Source organism: Cibotium barometz, chromosome 7 (assembly GCF_041138505.1).
Source record: "Cibotium barometz isolate CiBa-2024 chromosome 7, ASM4113850v1, whole genome shotgun sequence".
Classification (NCBI taxonomy): domain Eukaryota; kingdom Viridiplantae; phylum Streptophyta; class Polypodiopsida; order Cyatheales; family Cibotiaceae; genus Cibotium; species Cibotium barometz.
The window spans coordinates 17201277-17213352 of NC_141052.1; the positions used below are offsets into that span (position 1 = coordinate 17201277).

General features: G+C 45.2%; 1 protein-coding gene across 4 annotated transcripts in view; it reads right to left on the minus strand.

Moving 5' to 3' along the window:
* Nucleotides 1-12076, minus strand: part of LOC147636757 (cyclin-C1-1-like) — a 117064-nt gene that overhangs the window by 50389 nt on the left and 54599 nt on the right. For 3 of the 4 annotated variants that reach the window (XM_086800281.1, XM_086800280.1, XM_086800282.1), the window contains one exon: nucleotides 473-512. In XM_086800281.1, the coding sequence (XP_086656407.1) occupies nucleotides 473-512 (40 nt within the window). Of the gene's footprint in view, nucleotides 1-472; nucleotides 513-12076 lie in introns of those variants that run through there. The other variant, XM_086800283.1, reaches the window with a different exon arrangement.

A 12076-nucleotide genomic window follows, 5' to 3' on the forward strand; every position in this document is an offset into this window, starting at 1 on the left:
CTTTCTTGACAAACATGACTCAACAGGCAACCCTCCTAAGAGTCAAGCATCAGTAAGTCCCTCTCTTGTAACTTGCAATTGTCACATGGGCAGTTTATTTGTTGGTACACTAGATACATTTCACGTACTTGGAAATATCCCATCAATCAATTATGACCTTTGGATACATCTGTAAACTAGTATCCTACGATGGCAACATAGAAGAATTGCAAGTACACGTGTTATTAATTTCATGCATGAAATTAATAATTAATGACCAACTAAAGAGTCAACTTAATGTGCTAGCATAACACGTGAACTTAATAAACCGCAAACCATTATTTTTGGTTAACCACATTAAATACTCATGAGAAAATTTTACTTGAAGAAGGCGAATTACCTTTTTGTTACTAAATAATATATGCCAAGTTACATGATTTGTAGAGCATACATAACTCTAGAAAGGTTAACAGAATCTGACTTCACACATTACCTCTGTCTCACTTTTGCTTCTTGTGCCAAATTTCTTATATCTGTGAATGTGAAGAAAAAAATCCTTTTTTCAGAAAATCTTCAATAATAGTGCAAAACAAATACAGGCTATTCAAGTGCCCAAAGATTTTGTGATGCAACAAGACAGCTTTTGGCTCATTTTGGGATAGGTTTCAATCTTAAGCTTACAAATAGCCCTCAAAATCCCAATCTTGACGTAACGATAGAAAAATCTCTTGTGCACAAGAAAAACAAGTACCAAAAGGGGACGTGAGTTCAAACCCCAACACACATGCACATGCACACCTACATACGCACACATCACACACATCTTAGCCACAAATAATAATGAATCTGCCTAAAGCAATTTCCGTTAAAGTGGTGTGAGGCAACGTTGCCTAGTTTATGACAACTCTTGTCCAACTTCGGAACAAGCCAGATCCAACCTAGAATCAAGTCTTCATAACTCTGCTTTCCCAACTTAGGTATGCCATTGAAGAAAATTCAACCATGGACAGCTCTGAGCATAAATGGTAGAGCATGGGCAGCTTTCTGGTGTACAATGCAGATTGCAGCCCATGCAAAATGTGAACCACAGCCAGCTTACATGCAACACACATAAATCACAGGTACCTCTAGGCATCTTTCATGGCACCCAAACCGGCTTCATCCAGGATAGGAGCATCTTGGATAATATCTTCAACTTCTGCGAGGCGACAGCTTCAGTGTTGGAAGACAGTCCTAGCATGAGAGGCTTGACTATTAGTTTGTTTAATTCAGAACTGGCTACACACATCAAGCCATGCGAAGACCAAAAACACATTGGATTAGGTTTCAGAGGCACTAAATGTGTGATTCCAGTGCAGAAGTGGCTTGCAACGAGAAAAGCCACGGTGAACGATACAACTCTTGAAGAAGCATGAGGACTCTTGCCACAAAAGAAGGGGCTCAAGACATCCAAACTTGACAACAAAGGTATCATCTTCAAGGGTTCTCATGGTAAGCTTGCCCTAACTAAAGCCTACAAGTTTGGCATTAATGAAGTTGTGAGCACTACCAGGGCCAAAAAGAATGTGCACAGTCTTCCCCAACACCAATCCATACATCTGTATTAGATTGTTGAGATCGAAATTGCCATGTTGAGTTTACATTCCATGCACGCACTGTGATCTAGAACTGTAGTATTATCGGAAGTAATTCTAGGGCTACCTTTCACTCATAGGTGCAATGAAACGCATTTCATTCAGTTTGTTTGACACGAAACGTTTGAAACGTGTTTCATTCAAATATGGTTGGTAGCTGTACGATTTAGGCGTTTTTAATCCAAAGAGCTTTTTTTTGAAAAAAACGTCTACCTGCGCCTGTGAAAACGTTTGAAGGAGATCCTGCATTGCAAAAATCAGCCCCTTCCAGCTCCTCCCGCATTTCTTAGCTTCCGTGCCCGCCATCTTTCAAGTTTGTTGTGCTCATTTGTGCCTTTTTTCTTTGATTTTGAAAAAAAAAAATCAAATTTGGGAGTTTTCATGCCAGGGTGCCAATCTTGCCTTGCCTTTGTCAAGATGCCTTGCACTAAGGATTCCATGTGGGCCCATGTCCCTCCTCTATCAAGATATGGTGGTTCAGGCACCTAAAAGTGGAAATGTAATTTTTGTGGAGTTTGCTTAGGAGGGTCCATAATGTTGAAATTTGAGCATTGTGATGAGCTATGGTGGATCAAACACTAGAATCAACATCATTAACAAAGTGATTAGCAAATAATTAAGACGTAATTAGTGGGTAATTAACAAATAAATTAATGTAGGCATGGATACTCAAAAACCAACAAATTCTCATTAGGGCTATGCCTCAATTTATAGAGTTTACATCAAGAATCAAATCCCATTGATTTCTCCATGATTCACTCCACCTCTTTTCCCTGATTCTCTCCACCTCTTCACTTTTCCCAGAATATCTCCTTGAATAACTCCACACTTCCCAGAATATCTCCACACTTCCTAAATCTTCTCATGCTACCATTTATTCTCTCCCAATAGATTCTTCTCACCTTTTCACAGGTTCTTTCACATTTACACATCCTCTTTTACAGCCTCTAACCAAGGGCTTGTTCCCGCACACACCCTATTCACTTGTATTTTCAACACCTCCCCTCAAGTGAATAATCCTAGCACACCTAGACCCTATATCAAGTTTGCCTCCCCTTACTTGTATTTTCAACACCTCCCCTCAAGTTATCTTAACACACTTGGACCCAGTATCAAGTTTCTTTCTTACTTGACAGCCCGCGACCAGTGCCTCAAGTCCCTAAACTCCATAGTCCTTGACACTCTCTCTCTCTATGTGTCCAAGGCTACTATAAGTGCCCGCGACCTTGACTAAAGTGCTCACACATACATCTATCTACCACGTGGCCTACATCATTGGTGGCTCAGAGGTGGTTTTACTTTGTTGGGGCAGGTTACATTGGGTTGTGGGGTCTCTCTCTCTCTCTCTCTCTCTCTCTCAGAGATTTTCACATGGCTCCTCACTCTTTGGAGCCTCACATCTTCTCTTGTCTTCAGTCTTCTTGTCGTGGCAGCTTCTCTCCACACGTCCATGTCTTCTTTCAGTCTTCTTGGGGCAGCTTCTCGTCTCGTATCCATGTCTTCCTTTAGATCTTCTTGGTGTGGATCTTCCTCTTGGAAAGAGATATTCTTCTTCTTTCATGGCTGGGGCCATGAGCTCGTCTGTCAGGTCTTCTTGCTCCATGTGAGCAACATGTTTCAATGTTTTGCTGACAGTTTCTTTAGGCTTTTGATGTTCATCTTGTGTCATTATGCAATGCAAACCCAAATTTATGCGGGAGGTCTTACCTCTTGCCTTATTCTGGACAAGGGCAGTTTCTGATCCCATATTTACACTAATGTAATGTGCCCAATACATAATGCGTATAGCATTCACTCTTATGCACATTCCAAATGCAACTCTGGGTGTGAATAATCTTGAATTTGAGTGAGATTTACAGGCATTAACCAAGGATTAAATGCAAAATGATGATTATCACAAATTTATCAGCACAATTTTTTCATCCAAAAATTACATTAAATCAAGGGTAACCAATTTGTACGGGATGGTTGGAGTATCAAACCAACTCCGAATTGCAATCTGAAGTTATAGGGATCTGTATCAGATACCTAATGGTTAATTTGAACCTTCAATTGCACCAAAATACAGTGATTAGCACTGATTAATCACTGATTAGTAAATTAATCCACTATTTTGTGTGCAAAAAACAGAGTATGCGGGGAGTCCAGATCTGGTGCCTTAGACTTCAAATGAGCTCAAATGCTTTCAAAGGCATCAATAGCAATGAGTCTAGTAGAGGATTAAGCCAAGAAACACAAGATTTGACCAAATATTGAAAGCTTAATCTCTGTTTTACCAAAGTCACCTGCAGATTTGATGAAGAGCTTGGATCTCACTGTAGACTTGATGAAACTGAATTCTGTCTTCACCAGCTTGTAGAGCATGCTTGAAAACCCCCGGTGCTAAGAGAAATTAGAGCAATTTGATTTGATGAAGTGGGAATTAGTGATTTGCTGCAGAAAAATAGAGCCTGCTAAAACAGCGATTTCTCCCGGCTCCGTTGTTGACGGTTTGCGCTTCTTTCTTGATGAGCTTGAAGAGCACTGAGATAGCTATCATGTGCTAGAAGGGTTTGGTCTAATTTTATGTGTACAAGGAGAGGGAGCTCCTCCACTGGCTGGGGATACAGAGGTGAGTTGAAAAAAGAGAAAAAATTATAATTTTCTACTAATCCTAATTAGCAAAATAATTAGCAAGATAATGAGCTCACAAAATGATGGATTCTAGGCATGGCTCTGATACCATGTTGAAATTTGAGCATTGTGATGAGCTATGGTGGATCAAACACTAGAATCAACATCATTAACAAAGTGATTAGCAAATAATTAAGACGTAATTAGTGGGTAATTAAGACGTAATTAGTAAATAATTAAGATGTAATTAGTGGGTAATTGACAAATAAATTAATGTAGGCATGGATACTCAAAAACCAACAAATTCTCATTAGGGCTATGCCTCAATTTATAGAGTTTACATCAAGCATCAAATCCCATTGATTTCTCCATGATTCACTCCACCTCTTTTCCCTGATTCTCTCCACCTCTTCACTTTTCCCAGAATATCTCCCTGAATAACTCCACACTTCCCAGAATATTTCCACACTTCCTAAATCTTCTCATGCTACCCTTTATTCTCTCCCAGTAGATTCTTCTCACCTTTTCACAGGTTCTTTCACATTTACACATCCTCTTTTACAGCCTCTAACCAAGGGCTTGTTCCTGCACACACCCTATTCACTTGTATTTTCAACACATAATCCGTGTTAAGACCCATTTCACAGGTTTAATCAAGGAAGGCATTGGTGCATGCAAACTGGTGCCTGCAAACATCAAAGCTGAGCTAGAGAGGCGAGGAATGCCCTCTTTTTCATAAGATGACAAATATTTTGTGCTTTTTTTATTTTTATTTTTAAAACCAATGCCCTCTCCTCTCTGTCCCTCATCAGCTACACATCGTCTTGCTTCGGTTGCCACATCAGAATGTTGTACAGCCTGTACACCTTCCGTACGGCCTGCAGAGAGCTACTGGCCAGTTGTGTGCATCTGCTGCAGCAGCTGCCTGACCTGCTCTGGGGCGTCCTCCACATATCCTACAATACACACAATCTCCTCTATACAACCCTAGCAAAGCGTCACACTCTGTAAAGCTTCCGGTTAGAAATTACCAAGGGCAATTAGGGTTTCTGCACCTAGGGATCTCCTGACAGATTCTCCCTCTTCTGTGCATCTATGCATACTACTCTTTTTCCTCTCTCTCAAAACCCACAAGCTTACATCATGCCAGAAAAAGCCAAGAAAATAACCTACTTCTTTGCAAGATCAAAACACAAATACGGCGCCGGAGAGAAATACCTGAGTTTGGGTGACAGAATTAAAAAGCGCACATAAGACACACAAACCTTGCTTTCCTGCCTCCATGATTAGGTTAGCTCTGATACCAACTCTAACAACCTCCCATAGGATCACCTAAAAGCAGGCTTAACACAAGGATTATTACAAACAACATAGAAGGGTGCACGCAAGCTCACCACCCAACCACGATCCATGCCCGCAGACCTCCCCCGAGTCATGGGCTAGGGTTCACTCCCACACATCCATGGTAGTCATCCCTGGCATCCCATACCACCACTGCCTACACATACAGGCCCTCGGCAAGAGAATCTTTGATCCGCCATATCCACGGCAGGAGTATGACAAATCTTGGTCCACCAACTGTCAAGCCATAATGATAATAACACATAAGTCACTTATATAGTGACTACTGCTATAAATAACCATCCAACCATAAATAGCCAATATCCATGGATTTCCTTCAACCTCCTTCCCCTAATCTCAGGGCTCCCCTAACCCTAGAAGATTAGGCCCTAATCTCGAGGATTATGTACTTAACATCCAAGACATACTCATGCTTGATACACCACAGGCAAGTCTTTGCAGCTTTATGCTTTATTCTAGAGCAGGATGGCATCCTCACTGTGGTTGAGGAGATGGGCATCATTGCAGTTTCTTGCTCCAGGAGGAGGTTTACATGATTCCTATCCTGTGTGTATACACTGTACATTGCTACATGGCTATGGGTATTATGATACATGTTCCTTGTTTTGGAAGCTAGTTTCCTTTCTCAGCTTTTTAGTCCTTTTCTTGTACTCTCATGGAACTACTTGAGGTCACTCAGGCCCCACATGTACAGAGGGATCACACTCACATGCCATCGACACACTAGAGCATGGGACCCTTTGGCCCCACGCACCCGCGAAGTCACTAGAGAAAGAAAGAAAGAAAGAAAGAAAGATATATTAACGTCTGCGAAAGGCCAAAGTGGCCTATGAGACCAAAACATAGTACACAGCTGATGGTGTCTCATCAAAAGTAAGACAAAAAGGACTAAAAAAGTCCTAAAACAATCCTAAACAGCTATGAAAGGAAAATACTCCTACTGAGGTACAACAAAAGTGTATAATATCTACAGCTAGCATAAGACTGGTGTAATCTGCTCATCTCAGTATCTCTCTCATGTGGATAGAGAAACTAAAGTGGCGGGGCAGTCGTCTCCTGTGGCGGGTGATGATGGCTCTAATCCACCGGTGATGAAGCGGCCATGGACGAGGTCCTGGTAAGCGTGTGCGTCTCGCTCGACAAAGTGCTATGGCTTTGTCAAGGGTGACTCCTCCTGAAGGACGTCTATGGGACGTCTGGCTCGCCGAGGGGGTAGTGGAGGTCTTGGTTGTATCTGCCGGGGTGGTCCTGGCCTTGAAAAAATATGTCATGGCTCATTGGCGGGGTGGTTCCTGGTGTGTTGTCCTGGCTCGTAGGAGAGCCTCTCGATGGCACCTAAGCTCCAATAAGAAAAGCCCCAAACACCTCTGATCCTCAAACTCCATCACATGTCGTAATGGTCCAAAACCCTCTCGGAAGAGACACCAGTATCTCCCTCGTATCTCATAGTACACAGTACATCGGCATATGTAGTGCTCCTCTAACTCCACTTCCTGGTGACATAGCTGACAAATGCAGTCTTCTGGCTTCATCCCCTCGTATCTGCCAGTCTCTACCCTCAGCTGATGTGATGAAGTGCGGATATCTCCAATGGCACTGCGAATGCCATGTGAGAGATGGATGTCCATGTATGTAGACCGTGTCACAAAGCCATCTGCTGGGGAGAGATGTAGAAAATGGTCCCGATAGTGGGCCATCTTCGTGCCTAGTGGTAGTGGGGGGGGCTGTGGACCATGTCCTTTCTGCATCTAGCCTCACGATGTCCATCCTAATCACCCTATTCTGCTCAGAGCGACTAAGGTCCAAGAAGGGACAATCCAGGCTGTAATCAAATGGAGGGAGTGCATCAATCGTCATGCCATGTAATCTCAGCCACGTACACATCTGGGTGTACCAACATCGTGTATCGCCGTGTGCTACTAACTGCCTGGAAGAGATAAGTGCTAGGTGTGGATATCTCTGTCTGGGGAGCTCCCATATCCTCTACAAAAATGTCACTGACTGGAACAGGGCTTCGGTAACCACTGGTGCGGCTCCTATCTCTGCTCTGACAATCTCATGAGGTACCGATGATTTGCTCCGAATCATGCGTGCGATCATAGTCACCAATGGTCTCTCTAGTACCTGCCATCCATCATAGAAATCTCTCTCTGGTCCGACCTGGTCGACAAGCAGCTCCCTCCTCGTGTGGTAGAGGCTGAGTCCCGACTCCCCATATGGGTGAGCCATATAAGAGTGTAGGTGTGACCAATGTGTCAAACAACCAGAGTTTGGTGCGCGGCTCCTGAAACTGAATGTAGGCACATTGTCTCTCTAGTGCCCGCGAATTGCTGACAGATGAGGGATGGGGGGCTGCCCTGGTACTTCATATAAAGTTCTTGCATATTCATGCCATGCGTCAGGTGCTGTGATAGGTGTGGGTGGTTGTCGCTCATGGAACGTCTTCCACGCCCTCTTGCTGTCTTGCCCCAAAAATAGTTGGTATATCTCCATCTCAAGCTTGGCCAGGTAATCCCGCTTCTTCTTCCGCACAAGGCGTTTGAAGAGCGTTCTAGCATGTCTATGTGTGTGGATGCCATGGGTGATCTCCCGCTGCAAGCGGTCACGAGTCTCACGACATTCATCATCGTACCAAACATTTTGTGGGGCCGTATGGCGAGGAGGGGTAGAAAGAGGGGGGGTATACGAGAAAGCATATGCTGCTGAACCATGTAATACATCTGCCAACTCTTTCGTAAGTTCATCAAGTGGACTGTTCGGGTCAAGAGCAAACAGACCATCATATATTGCACTGCCATATACCCTAGAGGTCTCCCGAGTAAAGTGATATCTTGGGTATCTGGTATGACCAGGGCGTGGTGTGCCTCTAACATATCCACAAGTCACAGAAAATGTCAAGTATGCATGGTCTGCCGCTATCCCAATGGGTCTGCCCGAAATGGAGAGATCCTGTATATCCTGTATCAAGGTAGGTGAGCCCATCAGGTAATCCACTACACTAGCTCCTTCCTTTTTGTTCAAGCATGTGAGAGCATCTGAACCTGGCCAACGGGATAGGCCATTATAGATAATGAGCCCATGTGCACTCCCCAAAGCTAGGAAGTGTCTCCCATATTCTGTCACCTCTCCTGTGTCCTGGGTAGATCTCTGCATCCCTATCTCATCTGCTGCTAGCTCGCAGTACATGGGCTCATCCGTAGCATAGAGAGCTGATTGTTCCCGGCCTGTACGTGCATTAAAGTCCCCCATTAGTAGTACATCTCCCAAGCTCGCAAATCTCATGATGTCCTCGTACAGTGGCATATATGGTGATTTTCCTGGCGTAGCGTATCGGGAATGTATGTGTGAGGGTTTTCCTGAGACTTGGAATATGTCCACGATTGTGCCTATCTTCAAGTCAGGGGATCCCATGCTTCCTGGGAATTATCGTACCATCATGATTGGTCACACATTGGCTAGATTATATGCATCTATTCTTGAGCAGGAGTTGAGTAGATGGGCAGAGAGAGAGGGCATACGTGCATCAGGGCGGCAGGCAGGGTTCAGGAGAGGTTTCTCCACTCTTGATCATATCTTGACACTCAGAGCTATTATTGAGGAGGGCAGATTATATGGCCGGAGGATTTTTATTGTTGCTTTGTGGATTTCCGCAAAGCTTTTGACACAGTACCGAGAGCCAGACTGATGCACAGACTACAGGAGATGGGAGTGCCCACAGAGCTGATTTGGGGAATCATGGCTTTATACAGGACAGTTGTGGGGCAGGCACGTACTACTCAGAGTATATCTGAGATGGTTCACTCCACTATTGGGGTGAAACAGGGCTGCCCCCTTTCTCCCACCTTATTTGGGATGTATGTGGATGAGGTTTCGGACTATGTAGAGCAGGAGGGTGACAGAGGAGCATAGCTAGCAGGGACATGGATTCCGCTGCTATTGTATGCTGATGATATTGTGCTGATCTCAGATTCTCCAGAGGGGATGCAACGTCATTTGGATGCATTGCACACGTTTGCACAGGACAGTGGATTGTCTGTTAACCTTGGTAAAACCAAGGTGATGGTGTTTAACACCACAGCACAGTGGGTTAGGAGGTCAGTACCCACCTTTACATATGGTCAAGAGACAGTGGAGTATACAGATGCATATACTTACCTTGGTGTGGTTTTTAGTGGCCCACTATTTTCCTTGAGGAGAGCAGCGGAGACCAGATTGACCAGAGCTTATGCAGCATTGGGGAGACTAGAGAGGATGTGTTCGCACGTTCAGTTTCAGGAACCTCGAACAAAGCTCTGGCTCTTTGACACTTTGGTCACTTCAGCCATGCTATATGGAGTGGAGATATGGGGACCCTTAGTGGATCACCACAGCCGAGATGGTAGCACTGATGGATGGAGACCTATGGAGAGGCCCTTGGTTTCTATGATTTCCCGGATGATTAGGGCCAAGGCCTCCGTACCACATGATATTATCCGTGCAGAGATGGCTGCCCCCCCATTGGTAGTAGAGGCACTCACTCGATCAGTCTCCTTTATACATAGCACTTGGGCTCTCCCTAGAGACAGATATGCTCGCTTAGCCCTGGAGTCTTCACGACAGTTGGCATCACAAGGAGACGGATCATGTTGGTATGCACAGATGACAGCTTGGGTCCAGCTGCATGGCTTTAGTATGAACGGGCTACCTCCATTTCAGTACTCCCTGGATGCACCCTCCCTCTCACACGGGCAGAGATTACCAGACTTATCAGGCAGGACTTGATTCAGCTGGACACTAGGAGGACATGGATACAGCCAACACACGAGCTTGGTACGAAGATGGCTTTCTATAGAGATCATCTTCTCCAACTCACGGGATGGGTTTGTGATTAGACCCAGCTACATGGATACTCATCTTTCTCATGGGGTACGGTGTGCTATTGGTCAGATCCGCACATCCTCACACCAGCTAGAGATTGAGACTGGCAAATTCAGAGGAGTACCAGCTGAGGCTAGGATTTGTCAGCTGTGCCAGATGGAGCCAGAGATAGAGTTACATTACATATGTCACTGTCCAGTATATTATGCGATACGAGGCCGTTTTCACTGCCTGTTTAGAGAGGGTTTCGGACCACTTTCTAGAGTCATGAGATACCACGATCAGAGATGCCTCGGATTATACTTGCTGGAGCTTTGTAGACATAGAGAGGGTCCCTTGAGAGGAAGGGGATCAGAGAGGGAGAGACACCTACAGAGGCAGATTACAGACTTCTTTCGACCAAAGATTGAGCAGTCAGGCCAGCAGGCATTGCAGATAGCCCCAGAGTATAGCCTGATTGATCGGGCTATAGAGCTGGGGCGGTCCAGGCGCCCCAAGATGAGAGGCCCATCTCGACATCGGCGGAGACTACAACAGAGGATCAGGACCATACTAGCACGGCATGGGAGACGTCCAGTCAGAGTACTCACCATGGAGGACGCTGAGGATATCCGCCATCGACCGATGAGAGACATCTTTGGATAGTGATGTGTATGATGCTTACCTTTGTTGCTGGAGTTTTCCTCCCAGATGTTATCCATTAGGAGCTCCTAGTACCGTACTTTTCCTCATAGTTGTTTCAGTTTCAGTTAGTTGTTTAGTTGTTTTTAGCTTTTCTTATACAGACATTGTATCAGATCCACCAATTGTTGTAACCTTTTTGGTCTCATAGATCATTTTGGCCTTCTAAAGACGTTAATATATCATTTCATTTCATCTCTCTCTCTCTCTGCCTGCATTTCGCCCCTTTCTCTTCGCTTCACTGCATTTCGCCCCTTTCTCTTCGCTTCTCTCCTCCCCACCGCCTTCTCTCTCTTCGCCCCCTTTCCCCACCCTTTCTCTTCGCTTCTCTCTCTCTCTGCCTGCATTTCGCCCCTTTCTCTTCGCTTCACTGCATTTCGCCCCTTTCTCTTCGCTTCTCTCCTCCCCACCGCCTTCTCTCTCTTCGCCCCCTTTCCCCACCCTTTCTCTTCGCTTCTCTCTCTCTGCCTGCATTTCGCCCCTTTCTCTTCGCTTCACTGCATTTCGCCCCTTTCTCTTCGCTTCTCTCCTCCCCACCGCCTTCTCTCTCTTCGCCCCCTTTCCCCACCCTTTCTCTTCGCTTCTCTCTCTCTGCCTGCATTTCCCCACCCACCCTTACTCAGGCCCCCAAGGCAGCAACATAACTCTCCCCTGCATCTCTAGCTGAGCATCTTGTAGGTCGCATTCTCTGAGTCTCCCCCAAAGGGGAGAGGGTACCCTTGAGGGGGGGACTCGTTCCACCAACAGCCCTCTCCTTTATCAGCAGCAACACATGGAAAGTAAGAAGTCTTTTGCCTCAGTCACCGCTTCACGATTACCGCCCATTCCTCCACCCGTGAGCAAGCCGACACCATGGGAAGCCTACCTCATGCAAGAACTGAAGAAACTCCAGGGAGAATTAGCAGCACTGAAACACGAGACTATCAAGAAAGATGAACAAATCAACGAAC